This window comes from Filicampus tigris, chromosome 16, assembly GCF_054856515.1.
Source record: "Filicampus tigris isolate MCC_2025a chromosome 16, RoL_Ftig_1.0, whole genome shotgun sequence".
Taxonomy (NCBI): domain Eukaryota; kingdom Metazoa; phylum Chordata; class Actinopteri; order Syngnathiformes; family Syngnathidae; genus Filicampus; species Filicampus tigris.
Window position 1 is genome coordinate 13,713,571 of NC_141232.1, and position 18,034 is coordinate 13,731,604.

Consider the following 18,034-nt stretch of genomic DNA (forward strand, 5'->3'; position numbering starts at 1 on the left):
ATAAAAAGGGAAAACGTGCAACACAATAGTATTGTGTTATCACGCAATCTTAAATATTCTCATGATGTCCACTAGCTTTCTAAGTTCCAAGTCATCATCATCATCATCATCATCATCATCATCTTCATCATCACATCACGATGGTGGTTGCTGGCAGCTAAAACGTTGTCTTAGTTAAACAGTTTTAAACAATTCAATCCACTCACGATACTCCCAGCCGGTAAGTGGATGTGAATAGGAAATTACCCAGCCAGCTAATATGCTTGAAATGAGCTAATGCACGGAGGCTTTTTTTGTTGTTTTTTGGGGGGCAGATGGATGGAATTTAAGGAGAGAAGCACTTTAAAAGGACAAGGACCGTCATGGCCGGAGGACGATCATTTTTATGAATAAGGACGGAGGGACAAGGCCGGAAGGGTACCCAGGTCGCGGACGGAGGACGGACCAGCAAAAAAGCTACCCAGCTCTGCTAATATAGTTTAAGGTACATAAGACAGGAATACTGATTCTGACAGCCATGGGCAGATTCGATGAACATGGAAGCACATGCAGGCTGGACTGTGATTGGACAAAAAATAAAGTCTAATAATTTTCTACACGTTCTGGAAGCAATGCATCCTACAGTAACGCTATGAAATAAATCAACGCAATTTCGTGTTGAATTTGGGTTGTCAAGTGTGATGCAACTGATTGTTAACAAACATTTTTGTGGCTGTATGTGCACTTTAGTTGAAGGATGTTGCCATACATTGCCTCCATCACTCTGCTTTCTCTGACTCGCAGACCAATTTTACATCCTCAGTCATTCTGGACTGACAGCATTTGAAGGCTGTAGCCCCGCCCCTTACATCATCTCTACCCGCCCCGTAGATCACTTCTGCAACGGGATTCGAAGGCGCGGAAAGAGGGGAGGCAACCGAACCAGGAGAGAAACAAAAAACGTGACTAGGCACCCAAAGCGTCCTGTTATGCAACAACTGACCTACTAACATACATTTAGACACTGAGAGAGAATGGCAAATAGAGAGAGGGAGGAATTGGAGCAAACATGACATGAGCAAGGCACTAAAAACAAGATCCACTGTGCTCACGCTCTTCCTCTGTGCCTGCACTGAACGGAGAACTGGAGTTTTGCAAATTGGCGGGTGGTGTGTGTTTAGGACTATGATGCGATTGCAGACACCACACGGATTGCTACCCACTGTGGATTCTATAATCGAAGCAACTGGGTGAGTTTTTATTTTTTGGTCTTATTTTCAACAATATCTCGATCTTAACGGAGGTGTTGTCAAATAAAAGGATTACCACTCCGTTCTCATTCGGACCTAGGTAGCAATTTCCACAATGGCGTTGTCAATTATATGAGGGTTAGTGGGTGAAAGAAAAGAGTAGACTATATCTATATATAGATGGAGGTGACGCCTTTGGAGGGAAAGTGCTTCTGCTTCTTTTTTTTTTTTTTTCATTACTTTACAGTAATTCGTCATTTTGATCCTTGAGCGTCTCTGTTTTGTCTCCACACCTGCATCTATAACACACGTGTGCAGGTACGGTGCATAAATACACTACTAAAAACTACTTCTGTGGTAGTAATAATACGTATTATTATTATTATTATTATTATTATTATTATTATCAATATCGGTATAATTCTTATCTATACTATTACTATATGTATACTACCTGCAACATTTGTAAATATAGAACAAATATTTGCTCTTTGATGCAGTAAATGTCTGAGAAATGAGAATTTGGACTCGTTGTGGGTTAGTAGGCTAGTCCGTGCAGACGAGTGGAGTAGTCGACTCCGCGAACACACTTCTCCGTGTCACGTGTAGCTGCTTCTTTGTAAAGGTTAACGCGGCTGTGCGGTCTTCTGGCTTAACTCTTCAGTCCCCGCCCAAGAAGCCGCAAACACAAACCGGGAAGCGCAAAGTCAGACACGATCGAGTCGCGAGTGCCTCGTATTTGCGTTTGGATTTTGGTTTTCCTCATTTATTATGGAAGTAAAAGAATAAATAAATAGACAGATGAAGAATGGTGAAGTTAGCTGGCTTTGATGACTGCAAACTGCTGCAAGGTGAGGTGCGGAACATCTGGATGAAATGTGGGTCAGACGAGGGTCAATGTAGGTTATCACATTGTGTCAAGTTTGTTTTATATGCGCAGTAATTGTTTACTTTAGGTGCAAGGAAAGGATTAACTGAGCATCCAACTAAATTTGCATGAATGTGATTTGTAGTACAACAAAGAAGGCACGCGGGCTGAAATGTTACGACAACCACTGGCACTAATGATGGAGAAATAGAAACTAAATGATTCCATTATTTCATAAAATTTAGGATGGAGCCAAACAGATTAAAAACAGTGGACAATGCTATTACAAAGTTTTTTTTGTTTGCTTGTTATTTGAGGAAACTACATAGCACGTGCTTGTCGTTCCCCCACTTGCCCTTGCAGGTTTTTAGCAATGGCATGTTGAAGTCGGACCAACGTATAGTCTAGTTGTCATAAAAACAATTGTAATATAATGAATGTACAGTTAATCTGGCATGCACAGTAAAAGGGCTGTTTGGATGGGGGCACAGGTGAAGCAATTTAAGCACATTCAATTCTACACATTTAAATACAGATACAAAGGAATGAATCGATTAAAAACAATTCAAAATTGGGTTATTATGCAATCAGGGGAAACCAATGTTCTGAGCTGTCTGCATTTGTATTCTGTGATGAGGACACTGCCAATTGGGTGGCGTACAGTGGGCCTCCATAAATGTAGGTCACATCACTCCTGTGGGAGGGGGCGGCCGTGAGGTGAGTCGCAAAACCAAGGCATGCTGCAGCAATGTCAGAACCACACAATAGAATCCTCACCAGTCATAAAAACAGAAATGGGCCTTTAGGTAAAAAGCCCCACATGAGCCCTGCATGTAAACAGTCCAAACTTTGACTAAAAGTGAGTCATTTACATTGAAGCCAGTTAGAATGATGTTTGTTGTCCACATTACCAGCTAAAGCCACTTCAAAAAAGTGTGAGGCAAGTTTATTGTCCGGGTTTCCGAGCACATGTGAGATGATAAAAGATGAGTGCTGTGCTTTGTTATTGCGCTGCGGTTGTTGCTGCAAGCACAGGCGAATTACAGCGTTTAGTAGGCCAAGGGAGCACATGTGACTGGTGAAACACATGGACTGAGTCACTCAGCTTTTTTCCCTTTTCCAGAGAGAGAGGGCTGATATGGCTGTGTGTTCTTGGAACAAGGATCCAGTTTCGATAGGACTCCACCTTGCTGGCAGGCTTTCAGATTCTTTAACCCCCGCCCCCAGACCACCATGTTTTTTTTAAGTGAATAAAGTCTGCACCCAGATTTGGAATTCACACAGACCCCACCCATGCCATCACCCTCCAACTTCACATCACGTGCCGTAGACCGAACCCCCTCCTCCATAGGAAGAGGAGACTGTTTCATCATTCCCCTTCTTTTGAGGCATGTGCCTTTTATTTTAGGCCGGCTCCTATTTCCTGAAATGCTCCACAGCAACACGTGCGGGGGTTGACCTCAATCCACATTTTCCAATACACGTTACCACATTCACAGTCTTGCGAGTTTGAGCCCGGTGGTTTGTGTGAACGAGTGCAACTTGGATTCTTTTCCCGTGCTATCATTCCACAAGTGCCACATAGACCCGGCAATGACACGTGATGTGTATGATGAATTGGAAGGCGTGATCTAGGTCATGGACATGTATTTAGATCAGTAGATCAGGTTTGCTTACTGCAGTCTAATCTATTTGTATATTTGAGTCATAAATTCCAGTTACTCATGCAAATAAAATGGCAGCATTCATTCATTTCCCTGTTCAAAAGAGTCACAAAAAAGGGTGAGAGAGGAAAAACAAAGGAAGAGCTTGAGCTGTAACTCAGAGACAGTAAAAGAAGCTCATTGTAGCTCCTAAGAAGGCATTGGTGATATCACACTGTGCCCTTTTAAAATGCTGACTAATCATCTGCTTTTGACCATGTCACACTAAGTTGATGGTCGGGGCTCTGATGTCGGATGTGATTGGCTGCTGCCCCACTTTTGTTGCCAGGGGTGACACATTCCTCCTGTTGCAACATCAATGTTGTTGCAGTCACTGCTTGTGTCCCCGTATCAAGCGACCATCTCATCCTTTGTTGCAATTCTCACGCTTTGATTCATTTCTTTGTCTGGACTCGCTCGCTCCCTCCTCTATGTTAACAACACTCCGTACTATGATTCTACACATTGTTTTTTTTTTTCCCCCCCAAGTCTCCCATCGTGTTTTGTCTTTCTTCCGATCTCCGGCTCCTCTCTGAGGATGACATCTCGCTGTAGTTTTGGTGACCTAGATTCAGTACAGTGGAGGCAAATGGACTTTCTGGGTCAGTGGGACACGCTGTAGAACGTGTCTCTTTCCATTCTGTCTCACTGCTGCCACATGTCAAAGGCTCACGAGGATAACCTCAAACCATTAGGCCACGCAACAGACCAATAAAATTCTATTCCAAACTACAAAGACATTGGAGCAAATTGACTTCCTCGAACCAGTTTAGACCTAGTTTGCACAGCATGTGATACATCCATATCATGGCCGGGAATATTTCTAATGTTACATAACCGTTTCAGTTTATTTGTAAAAATCACAATTCAAGAGATACATTTAGATTAATAATGAAATTACTTTTCAGATTAATACAATGTAAAATAGATCAGCTGTTACATGAATACATGTATGAAAATCAACACTTCCCGCCTACAGGTGATGGATGATATGCAAAACTTAACCACTGGTGCAAGAAGTGTTAATAATATATACCTCACTGTTACTTGGAATCTAAGTAAAAGCCTACACTCAGAATGGCAGTTTGGTCTGCACTCCGTTTTATCTCTGACGCATACATCATGAAAACACAGACCACCCTCATGTGGTAGCGAATGTTATCAAGTTTTGTTAGTCCTGCCTCTGCCCCTCATTCTTTCTTTTCAGGGGCCCTTGACCTATATTTATCAATAACTCCAAGCTCCCCACCACCCCACCACACACACACACACTTATACCTCACAATCTCATGCCCTCGGCCCCTCCCTCTTTTTCCTTGACCTGCACTGTCTGCTCTCCTTTGTCTGCCTTATCTGCTTTCCTTGCATCATTGATTTGGCATCGAGTTGTTTTGGTGAAGAATGCCGCCACATTCCTCTGAGGATGAATGCATGGGGGGTTAGCTATTTTCAAGAGTGTTTACACATGGGGGTTCTCACTGGAAAAGGCAGTGGGGCTGCTCCTGCAGAATCCAAAAAGACTCCTATTGATTCACCCTTTTGACCCACTTATACCGTTAATCTGAGTTTTCAGTTTATGATGTAGTGGTTTACACTATTTATTTTGTGCGTTTGCCTCCGGTTCCATTTGTGCATATCACAAAAGCTCACATGGGTGACAAGATAAAAACGAGACCCTCAGCCTTGAAATAAACCCAGTGACCACATTACATTACAGAAGTCAACATGACGGGCTAAGGGTCAAAGGTCATACGCTTGCAGACAGTGCAGATCAATAGCAGAGCACAGAAGTCAGACAGTACCGTCAAACGACTTCTCTTTATTTGCCATGGGACCTTACATGACATGCAAAATCAAAAAGTGCCTTTTATTACTATACAAACTGAACAGAAAAACGGGATGAGGTACTTACGATGACATCATTTTGATTCTTTTATGCAAATCTGTCAGGAGTTGGCCAAAATGATCATATCTTTTTTTCCGGTTTGTTTTTTTTTTATCTCTGCAGCTTTTAATCTTGACATCGACGACAGAAAGAACAGAGAAGACGGGAAAGAGAGCAAGATTCCCCAAGAGACCGGCGCACTGAGGTAGATTGGCAGACTTACATGCTGCTGTTTGCATGCAGATATGGGGCACACATTCTCCTGATTTACTCAGTGTGCGATTATTATGCAAAAAACAGCATCCAATTGTCACTAACCAATATGTTTTCTTTTGTTCAATTCCAGTGTCAGTGTCTCAAACAGGAGTCGCAAATATCTGCATCAACACTGAACCCAAAGCTACAAGTGGATAAATGAGGGTGTCTAATGCTGAGCTGCAACTCTTCTTGATCTTCTTGGCTAATTTGGACACTTGAGTCCCCTCCTGTCATAACAGTAAATAGACTGAGCAAGATCTTCAAGGCTTACATCACCTTCATTCCAGCCCTTTTGTTTTGTTCAGTCTCCAGTTCAAACTGGCTACTACCAGACAAGAATGGAAAATCTGACTTCAGTCCTCCAAAACTCAGGAAGTAACATAAACTGCCTTGAGACCTTCACCGGTTATGAAGAGTCTATGCCCCCTGTCCAAGGGACGCCGCCTCGCATGGGCCGAATCCTCAAACCCAAACCCAATATGACCTGCAGGCGAAAACGCGAATTCATTTCAGATGAGAAGAAAGATGCCTCCTATTGGGAGAAACGGCGCAAGAACAACGAGGCAGCCAAGCGCTCCCGTGAGAAACGGCGTCTTAATGATATGGTGTTGGAGAACCGTGTCATTGCACTGAATGATGAAAATGTGAGGCTCAAGACAGAGCTGCTCCAGTTGAAGCTCCGCTTTGGCCTTATAAGCACTGCTTCTTACATTGAGAAGAGCCAACAGATGGAGGGAAGCAACAGCACAGGAAACGGAGGTTCCTCTTCTTCATCATCCTCTCAGTACTACTCCAGCGGTTATTCCAGCAGTTCTCAGGTGATGATGAACTCGGACTCCTCCGAAACTGAGCAGTCCGGGCTGGGCGAGGGCCACAGGCAGATGGCCAAATACTCGCCACGTGGTTCCCTGTCCGACATGTCTGACGGCTCCTCCCGAGACAGCCCGGAGCCAATTCCCTTTGAGATCAAGCAGGAAGGCGACAGGCTCGAGATGGATATTACCAATGGCACTACCACCCAGATCATGTTTAACATCCATCGGGGTCTGGCCTCTGTACCCACTCATCACCACCTCCAGCAGCATTCCCAGGAGATGGAGCCCACTTATCATAGCCAGCAACAGCAGCAGCAGCAGCAGCAGCATTTCCACCAACAACAACCCCATCAAGAGCCCGTTTCCAGCGTCAATAACCAGCTCGGCCCCCAACCGCCTGCTGCCCAGAGGAGCGTCATTCTCTTCTGTCCTGTCGACAGCTTGACACGGACCCAAGATATCGATGTGCAGAAGCAGAGCAAAAGTAGCAGTCAGGCATGCGCCAGCCGACAACCTCAGTCCTTTGCGGAGACCTCCACCGAGCCTCTCGCTGAGGCGATGAAACCACTCGAGAGGAAAACAGTAGAATCCCCTTTATATGAGCTTTCGGGCAGCCGTGGTGAAGATGGACAGAGACAAGTGTACAAAACTTGCCAGTCTCCCCGGCAGACCCTGCAGGAGCAGCAGGAGTCTCATTTGCCCAGAGAGTTTATCCACAAACAAGTGGAGGAAGTCAGTCAATCCCATCTGTATCACCACCAGCCTCCTCCTTCGTACCTTAGTGCCCAAGATGAGGAGCCACCTGTTCTTAGCTTCGAGGGTGAGTTCCCGAATGAGGCTTATTACCAAGGCCAATCAAGCATCTCGAGTAAAGACACGTCATCCAGTGATGGCGATCCAAGGAGCTCTGACAAAGAGGCCTCCACTGACGATGACGAGTCTCCTTCTTCCTCCTGCTTAGACGGTTATCACAACCGACTTCTCAACAGCATCCATGAGCCTGCCTCCCCTCGACACTCATCCCAAAGTTACTCTCAGGCCCGGGACCCCCAGGGGGAGGTGAAGGCCACGGCATTACCCCACAAACTCAGGCTTAAACATCGAGCCATCAGCACCGGGAGCAATGGAGGCCATTGCTCCGGCCAAGAGTCCCCAACAACGCCTCCCTCTGCCACATCGCCCCCGCTCCCTCAGCATCCGTATTTATCCCTCTCACCGCAACAGAACATTCGGCGGGAGAACCCAGCCGGGGCCACGAAACTGGCGGCATCAGGGGAGGAAGGACCAAGGAAACATAACGGGAAAAAGGAGACAGGTGGACGGCGGAATAAGAAACGAGATTAGGTGATTTCAAAGTTGGTCACAGCTAAGCATTCTCCAGTGCTTTGTATAGTAAAGACATTTTTCTCCGCTGTCACGATCCCGCCATAATGCCTTGGCCTATGATCACCCTCCGATGCCCTTGCTACATGAAGGTGGCCTGTTTTAAATCGCTAACCTCAAAGTCACCAAAAAGACTGGACTTTGTGACTCGTAGGACTGTATCATACTTGTATATAATGTACAGATTTGTCATTTCTTACATTCTCTCCATACCAACAGAAGCACTTTTTTTTATGAGATGAGAGGGGGAATGGAACTACATGCTTTTCTTGGTTTGCCATTTATTTCACAAACAGACTCAAAAGCACATTTGGATCAAAAAGAAGAATGTAAAACAATCAGTCTCAAGCTTTATCTGTACAATAAATTGGACGCATATCTGACTGCAGGCAAGCATGTTTGGCAGTTTATGCCTTAATTCAAATGAAACACAAGCATACTCTTGGGACCTTCCCTTGACCAAAGAAACTGTAACACCTTCAATACAAAATTTTGGAGTTCCATACCTCTTCCCAGACCCTACCTCTATGATCCATATTCTCCCCCTTTGTTCACAAAAGATCAGCATCACCTTTATTTTTTAAGCACTTGTTTTGTATATTACTGTTATATATGAATATATGTATCTATTCAAAATCTATATTTTACAATAAATTTAATACAAATGCAGCAAACCTGCAACCACAAAGGATTTTGAAATGAGCATCCTTTAAGGAATCGTAATGAAATTACTGTACAGCCACACTGTCTGCTGTTGCTACAGGACCCACTCAAAGCAAAATGCCTCTCTCTTGATTGTCAAGCTTTAGCATTAATCATATTTTAATGACCTGTTTACACAGAAACGGCTGTCCAGTTTGGAAAGCCAACAGCACTGAATGGAGAACATTTTGTTTTCTGGGGCGAGTGCCTCGTTCAAATGTTTGGATCCCTTAACCTATAACCAGCCTTTAAAGAAGTGGTGGATCTCACCAGCTGCAGGCTAGAAGCCTTTAGTTTATTTGAGCTTTATCGACCATATCTGTTGTCACCATTCACTGGCCCAATGTATTTATTTCCCTCTTCTCCGCTTGCCCAACACTGTATAAAAAGCCCACATGAACATAGACAGAATTTGTACAGATCTGGAACCAAGATCCACTGCAGTCTTGCGTCTGCGATGTAGGCATTTGATGCATGGAGTTTAAATTTACAAAGTGTTCAACTATTCAAACATGCTGTGTTCTCGATGACATTTCACTAGTTGTAATGAACAATGGAGTTCAAATTAGGCCCCAAAAAAAATAGTTTGCCTAATCAAAATCCGATTCATAAAATTTTTGTTACCCATATGCCTCCAATATCCAGTTCTCAATGTAGCGCTACTGCTCAGTGAGTATGCGTGTAGCCTGTACTGGATCCAAGTTAAACAGAAGTATATGTACCATGTTTGGCTTTTTGACACTTGTGTATAAATGTAAAGTTCCCTCACCGTTGAACAACACTGTAGTGTTTATTTCATTGGTTTTATATCCTTTTTTATCCCCATCATGGTGTTGTTCTGTTCCCTATACTGTGCCGTTTTTCCTATTGACTGTGATGACATGTATTTGACTCATACCCCCATGCCCGTCCACCCTCTTTTCAGTGTGTATTAATCAGTAACGTTTGTGGTTTTGCTGATGGTTTTATGAAAAAGACAAGTAGACAAAAGGAAACAGGCACAGATTCAAGCGGTGTTTTGAGATGGGTGGCAGTTGATCCGGCTGCTCATTACCGTCTCTTCCTTTTGACATGGAAAATGTATGGCACAACACTAATGAAGAGGGCAGCATTTCAAGATCGAAAAAAGAAATAAAAAAGAATGTTGAACCAATTGAATGTCTGAATGTTATTTCTGTATTGTTTTGTTTAATTCACCAACATTATGGAAAATCTTATTTTTAAATTCCCAAACATTTCTTTAATCTATGGGAAATGTTAAAAACAAGAGCTGTTAAGCCATCTTTTACCTGGTGATGAATAAATAACAAATATAATCACGGTGACAAGTGTGGAGAGAAATAAAAAGGCTTGTGTTTACTGAGCAGTAGTTTCCATTTTCTATTATAATCATCAGATTTTTTCCTATTTTCAATCAACAACACCCTTTAGTCGCATACAACTGCGGAGCTCTATTAGTCAAACGCTGAACTGACAGCTTCTGGGAAGTTCACTATAGGCTGACAAACACCAACTATACATAGTGTATTTAGAATATTGCATCATTTCACAGTGGTTGAGTTATTTTGTTGTTGCTGCAGAGTACATTACACGCTGTTTTTAGGCCCAGCCCACAAAAAGAGCCTACATTGAAAAAAATGATGGTTGAATTTATTCAATTATATTTCGTCAGGTGGTTGCACAAAATAAATAATCTGGGGCCAGATACATTTTTTAAGTAGATGTATAGTTTACTTTCAGATGATTACAACAGTATTTCGTGCAACCATTTGAAGAATTAAAATTGGGTAAAAGATCCACAGCATTTTTTTTCAGGGTAGGAGTAAAGTGAGCAACAATTTGGATCTATTCAAGTGTGTTTGGCGACAGGCAGTAGTGACTGTCAGCATAGCAATGTAAGCAGCCTGGCACTGCATGCGCTGATGACCTAGAAACCTCAACTTGCAGTTAGGTAACACATTGCTCAGAGCCTCTTCTAACACACTGAAAAAAATGGAATGTTGAATTTACTCCATTTTATTTCATCAGGTGGTTTCACGTAATAAAATCATCTGGATCCAGATGCATTTTTTAAGGAAATGTATAGTCTCCTTAGGAACTCTATCTGGATTCAGATGATTATATTTAATACAACCACTTGATGAAATAAAATTGATTAATTCAACATTCATTTTTTTCCCGTGCAGATTTGTCATCAGAAGCCAGGGAAGCGCATTACATGAAGGCAATATAGTATTATAATATAATTTATGACAATTGGTATTTCTATTGTTTCCATGAAGCCCTTTATAGGACAAGGAACCATAATGGGTTCCCTGAATTCAAATCAGATGAACGATGAAAATAATATACATTACGAATTGAATTGACTCAATTATATGTCGTCAGGTGGTTGCACAAAATAAAATAAGATGGATCCAGATACCTTTGTTAAATAGATGTACTGTGTAGCCTACTTAAATAATGTATCTGGATTCAGACGATAATATTTCATGCAACCACTTGAAGAAATAAAATTGAGTAAATGATGCATAGTATTTTTTTCAGTGTATGCTGAAAAAAGCTTTTGCTGAATTTATTCAATTTTATTTCATCAAGTGGTTTCACCAAACAAAATCATCTGGATCCAGAGACATTTCTTAAGTAGACTTTACATCTACTTGAAAAATGTCTCTGGATCCAGAGAATTTTATTTTGTGCACCTACTTGACGAAATAAAATGGAGTAAATTCAACACAACATTTTTTTTGGTATAGTATAATGCACTCATACAGTACACATGTACATATATATGGCCTCAGCAAGCTCTCTAGCGTGACTAATGAAGCAGACTAATCCACTTCTCTGATGTGGATATATTTCATACGCCCTTGTGTTCTTTTTTGTGTATTCTTGTAAACACAACCAACATGATCTGCCATGAAAAAGACTGCAGGACATCAGCCTAATGATCACTTCTCCCCTGAACAACTTGAATAGCTCTTCCCCTAAAAATATATTTTGAGCAGACATAACACAATGTCGAGCAGGTTACAAGCAAAACATCCTACAACTGAAGAGGGTGAGTCATCACGATGGGATGTGCAGAAAGCCGGCCAGCGCCAGAGCGAGCCTCTGGCTGCTGCTGCTGCTGCCAACATCGAGGCCAAATGAGTATTAAATGTGTTAACACAGAAAAGCCCACATTTAAAAATATATATATATTCATGTTATTATCATCACTCACATACATGACTGAATGTATCATTTTGATGAATAGGTGATTATTTCTATTCAAGAGTTGATGTGTTTATCTATCCATTAAATTGATAAATGAAAAGAATTTAATAACAAAACCCAAACGGCTGAAGTTTTTCTCATCTTTTTTCCTCTCCAAATTTTCTCACCCTTCCATGCACCAAAACAAGGTCACGATAATAGCAGCGAAAAGGGCAAAGGGAGGGGCAGCTGACAGAAGAAGGGAAGGAGAGCAGGATATAGAAGTGGGTGGGAAGTGACCACTACCTCAATCTAAGCCTGCAAACAAAGACCCTCTTTGAGGCTGAGGCATCAGTGCCCTTCACAATGCTTTTAGTCACTTTCAACAGATCGCACGCACGCACCAACACACACACAGCTACTGTATATATGTGCAAAAGGAAAACTCAGGAAACTAGATCTTATGATTATGACATTGTCATTTCCTGCCGGGAGCAAGATTTTGCTGCATCCTCTGCTTTTCTGACTCGACTTGAACTGCACAGGAGCTTGCATAAACAGGTCAGGGGGAAAGTAGGTCAGTATGCGCAAGAAGGGACAAGAGAGGTAAAGGAGAGCGAATGAAAGAGCGGGGCGGCAACATGCTCATGGGTAGATCGATGGAGGTTGGGATCCATCCGTGTCATTCTTGGTGATCTCCTGCGGCAAAAGATGCTCTAGGTCAACAGAGCAGAAAACGTGGATAGCACGTTACCTGGTCCTCCTCTGCTGCCGAGAGAAAATGCCTCAAATGCCTCTTTTCTGTCCAATACTTTCAGAGCTTGTTTATAGACGGGTTCAATTGGTTTTAGTATGGTCTTACAGGCAGATGATCAACTTGTTAGGCAGTAAGAAATGTGGGACATGATCATTGTGTCAATATACAATTTTGCTGACTACAGAGTTAAATGATTTCTCATGAATCTGAAGTTGGACAGGTTCAATTTAATTCTATTCAGAGTGTTTTTTTATTTGTCGTTTGAAGAGAAGTTGTGAGTCAAGAGTGAGTCCTAAGTATTTAAACTCTTGTACTACATTGATTGTTTTACCTTGTACAAAAATGTTGGGATCACTGTCAGTACTCTTTTTGAGAAGTACACACAAACAGTCTTGGATAGGTTTAGGTACAGTTGGGATTTTTCAAGCTAGTTATACACATTTGTCATAGCATCTGTCTTGTGCAGCATGTTTTTTATCTTTCGCATGGACATATAGGACAGCATCATCGGCGTACATTTGGCAGGTGACAATCGAAGGACAACAGCTTGGTAGATCATTTATGAAAAGACTGAAGAGCAGTGGACTTAGCGCTGATCCCTGCGGAGATTGTTATTTCGTAGTGTTGATTTTGTGTTCTGTATCCTAACACACTCTGATCTTCCAGATATGTATGATTCAATCCATTGTAGCGTACTTGGTGAGAAGGTAAAACTAGACAGTTTGGTCAGCAGTATCTGATGGTTGATGGTGTCAAATGCTTTTCTGAGATAAATGAAAACAGCACCAATGACACCGCCCGCATTCATCTTTAATTTTATGTTTTCCAGAAAGAATCAAACCGCTGTCTCAGTAGAATGATGTTTTCTAAAGCCAAACTGCAGCCTGTTCAGAGTGTATGGACTGTTGATGCGATCAACAATTTGTTCCGCTATTTTTCCAGAACCTTTGAGACTGCTGGAAGTATGCTGAGAGGTCTGCAATTGCCGGTTATTTCAGGGTTACCTGATTGAAGGACTGGTACAGACACGGCTTTGACAACCTGTGACTGTGAAACTATGCGGAGATTAAGAATGGGTTTATCTGCGTTCGGTGATGTTGGTGGGTGATATTCTATCTGAGGGACATTGCTGGGTGTCAATTTTTTAACAGAGTCTATAAAATAATCATTTAGAGTTGTAGCAATGTCCTTTGGATCATGGATGATTTTCTCCTCCAACTGTAATTCCCTTATTTCTCTGTGTATTAAAGTACTTCCTGTCAGTTTTTTTTGTTTGTTTATTTGTCCGGATCTCTTTAGAGTTTCCTTTCGCAGTACTAATTATGTTGATGAAATCGAATTTCCTTTATTACTTTATTCCTTAGAGAAGTAAATCTGTCTGTCATTACCCCTTTTTGTTTTAAGTGATATTTTAAGAGCATGATCTCGTTTTTTCATTAATGTCTGTATGGCTTCATTTAACCATGGGAGATTATTCTTTTTTGATGGTTTTGTTTTAATTTTTCTTGTAAATACAAACACAGTGTCTTGGATAACAGTCATGAAAATATTACAGCTGTCAGTAACATGATGATGGGAGATATAACGGTTCCTATTGATATTTAGTGCCTGTGTCAAATTTGGAATCTCCTTTTTTGGTACTCTCATCTGCTCTGATATTGTTTTCTTAGTGCATGAGTATCTACTTTTAGATAACTTTCTTGAGAACAGAATGAAGTTATGGTCAGACAGACCTGCAATCATATTGAACGTCTTTTGAATCCTCTCACACTTATTGGAAAAGATAAGATCTAAGTAGTTAGTCTAGTAGGACCTTTAATTAGTTGTTACAGTGATTTTAACTGTCTCCCATTTGATTTGTCGAGCCAGTTAATATTTAAATCTCCAATCAGGATTACTTCATTTCTTGTGTCACATTCCTTAAGTAGAGCCTGAAGCTCCACATAGAAAGTATTAGAAGCTGATGGAGGTCTATATATGCCAATTAGTGTTATTGACATTTGTGGGGATGGAGAAATTTTAAGACCGACACATTCAAGGTTGTGTACACAAACCCATTCTGTTTACACTTTACATAAAACATTACCCCTCCACTCCGATTTCCCACACGGTCTGTTCTAAAGTTATTATAGACCGGCACATGCAGTCCAGCCATCGGTGAGTTTATATTTAGCCAGGTCTCGGACAAGCATAAAAAAATCCAGGTTTGAGTTACTTAATAGATGATGAACTTGGTCACACTTTGGCAAATGATTCTAATATTTAAATGACTACCAAGCAGTCCTTTTGGTTTATGTTGTGGGTCCCAGAGTACCTTGGCTTGGTTAAGGGTGCTGTATAGATGTGCAGACCGTTATTTCTTGAATACAATGTTTCTGGGAAATAAACCAAGCCGGGACTCACCCACTGCTGGAGATTCAGCTAGCAGAGTTGGAGGCTTATCTTGCAGAGGCGGAGGTTCAGTTTGCAGAGGTGGAGGCCTGGCTAGCAGAGGTGGAGGCCAGGCTAGCAGAGGTAGAGGCCGGGAAAGCAGAGCTGTAGACCCAGCTTGCAGAGGTAGAAGCCTGGACAGCGAAGGTGGAGGCCCAGGTAGCAGAGATGAAGGCGCAGCTAGCAGAGATGGAGGCCCAGCTAGCAGAGGTGGAGACACAGCCAGAAAAGGTGGAGGCCCAGCCAGCAGAGATGGAAACCCAGCTAGCAGAGGTGGATGCCCAGTTAGAAGAGGTGGACGCCCAGCTAGCAGAGGTAGCGGCCCAGCTAGCAGAGGTAGAGGCCCTGCTAGCAGTGGTGGAGGCCCAACTAGCAGAGGTGGAGGCCCAACTAGCAGAGGTGGAGGCTCAGCAAGCTTGGCTAGCAGAGGTGGAGGCCCAGCTAGCAGTGGTGGAGGTCCAGCTAGCTGTGATGTTAGCCGATCTAGCAGTGGTGTTAGCTTGGCTGAGGTGAAGGCCAAGTTTGCAGTAATGTTGGCCCAGCTAGCAGAGGTGGAGGCCCAGCTAGCACTGGCCCAGTGTTTAGTTCAACATCACCAGCCAAAAGAAGTATCAGCAAGAGATTAAAAACACCCAGGAGCCTGTTCCTGCTCACCTGGAGGTGGCCTGGCACGGCCTTGGTCCAGTACCTTTGTGAATAGCATGTGCTGACTTCATCTGGCTGGATACACAGTTAGGGTGTCCCTTTTTCTTGGACATGTTGAACTTAGCAGAAGATAGAGGGTTATCCAAACAACAGAGGAATATGTTGATAGCTCAATCTAAGGTCCTGTTTGATCTTTCGATGACTTTTTAAGCTTTTCTTTAGGCAGACACACAGGACCTGCCACACTGTGTGTCTGCAACACGGCAGCCATCTTGTCCTTGTCCTTTATTAGTGCTCTATTAGTTGAGTTGATGTATAAAAACTACCATTCAAGGACGGCACAAAACTGCTGAACAAGAAACCAACATTAAATGGGACGTTAACCCAAACATATTTTTTTCAAGAATACGTTCTATGCAAGCCCACTAGATGAAACAAGACATTTTGATAAATATTGCGTTTGTGGGATAAGACTTTATCGACACGCTTTTAGCGATCTCCATTTTGTCTCTTCTGTAGACTGAAAATTACATCACAGTGTCTCAGGGCTCAGGTAACGACCAATCACGGCTCTCTGTTTTCTGGAGCTGAGCCCTGATTGGTTGTTACCTGAGCCCTGAGCAGTTGTGATGTCATTTTCAGTCGACAGAAGTGACAAAATGGCCGCCCCCTGAGTTGGCTAAAAAGGGGTGGATTTTGCTGCTTAACTCATATTCCACAAACGCAATATTAATCAGAATGCCTTGTTTCAACTAGTGGTCCTGCTGGGAACATATTCTTGAAAAAAATATGTTAGGGTTGATTTCCCCTATGAGTGCAAGAACTCATTTTGTACATTTTTCCACAAAAATCAACGCTCAAAATTCTTATATTATTGAGGTGCTATGTTTGCCGTGAATTCATTCTAAATCTACCCCAAAGAATATTTGGCCTACTCATGTTGTAGTATAGAGCCCGTGGGCCACTAGTTGCCCATTGTTGCAACAATGATAGAGAAATTATCATGAGTATTATTAATATCTACCTGATGATAATCATACGTGAATGAGCAACTTCTTCATCTCTTCATCATGGCACATGAACACACACCATTCTCATCTGTTTGACACCATCAAAATTAATTAGAAATGAAACAAACAAGATGTGCTTTTATGCCACACTTTCAGCTTTAATTTGAGGGTATTTACATCCAAAATCAGATAAACACTGTTGGGATGCTAATAATTTGCGTCTATATTTTTGCCAGTTTTTAATGACGGGGCCTGCTAGTTGCATGCTAGCATCGAATATCCTCGGGTTAAATCAAGTTTTTGTAATAGTCAAAACACCTCAGTCACAGACAGCAATTTTCAGTGAGTTGTAATTCTAAATTGTTCATTTTATGTACCAGGGATCTTGCGTTGGTAACGCACTAGGTAGGTCTTCGATGGTGACGCTAGCGTCATTAAGAATCCCACATGTGCGCCGCCATCGTGGCCTTGCATTTATGAGGAAAAAAAAGAGTTGTAGGAACAGATCGAACGGAACACAAACAAACCCAACCGAAGCTGTCAAACGCAACGGTTTTGATGGTGTTCAAAAACCGTTCCACCCATTGTAATTTGTTATTTTACTAAAACACTTTTGCTGGTTCTGAATAAATGTAACTGTGTACATATTGTCTGACATATTGCAAATGCATGTGAAAGTGCTTTGAAAGGTTCATAAAAACTATAGACTGTTGACTTGTCAAATGAACTATTTACACTCAGAGACAATTACTGTTAGCTCACTGTATGAAATGGCAAAACGACATACAATTACAGCAGGTCGAATGTGAGCAACGAATATTGTATAGAATGTATGAACATACTGTAAAATAAATAAATAAATAAATGAATGAATAAATAAAATGCTGAAATAAAATAGGTAAATATCTTTTGGAGCACAATTGCTGATTTAAATGAAAATGTAACCTTAGAGGGTTCGATTAGTCAGTAGACAAATTGACAACCGCAGTTATTAACATTTACATACATTTTAAGATGTTTCGAAATTGGAACACTTTTGTTTGGACAGGGAGGAGGATGACACATTTACTCATGCCGTGTGCAGTTCAGTCACATTCAAACTGGTCTGAGGCAGCCAGCCGCATGAATAGCACCGGAACAGGGAGTGGCGT

At 42.0% G+C, this 18,034-nt stretch overlaps 2 protein-coding genes across 3 annotated transcripts; one reads left to right on the top strand and one right to left on the bottom strand.

Annotated features, from left to right (window-relative positions):
* The first annotated feature begins 917 nt into the window (after positions 1-917).
* On the top strand, positions 918-9,997 carry LOC147134855 (uncharacterized). Of its 2 annotated transcripts, none has more exons than XM_086056485.1 (3): positions 918-1,229; positions 5,809-5,890; positions 6,032-9,997. In XM_086056485.1, the coding sequence occupies exon 3, from the start codon at positions 6,282-6,284 to the stop codon at positions 8,100-8,102; it is 1,821 nt and encodes a 606-aa protein (XP_085912611.1). In that variant the 5' UTR covers positions 918-1,229; positions 5,809-5,890; positions 6,032-6,281; the 3' UTR covers positions 8,103-9,997. The 2 variants fall into 2 exon arrangements, with proteins under 2 accessions (XP_085912611.1, XP_085912612.1); XM_086056486.1 differs by lacking the exon at positions 918-1,229 and adding an exon at positions 1,795-2,080.
* LOC147134856 (uncharacterized) lies at positions 2,047-16,134 on the bottom strand. The gene is made up of 3 exons (XM_086056487.1): positions 15,883-16,134; positions 15,202-15,362; positions 2,047-2,096 (listed from the first exon to the last, which is right to left on the bottom strand). The coding sequence occupies exons 1-3, from the start codon at positions 15,984-15,986 to the stop codon at positions 2,047-2,049; spliced, it is 315 nt and encodes a 104-aa protein (XP_085912613.1). The 5' UTR covers positions 15,987-16,134.
* Positions 16,135-18,034: the final 1,900 nt, after the last annotated feature.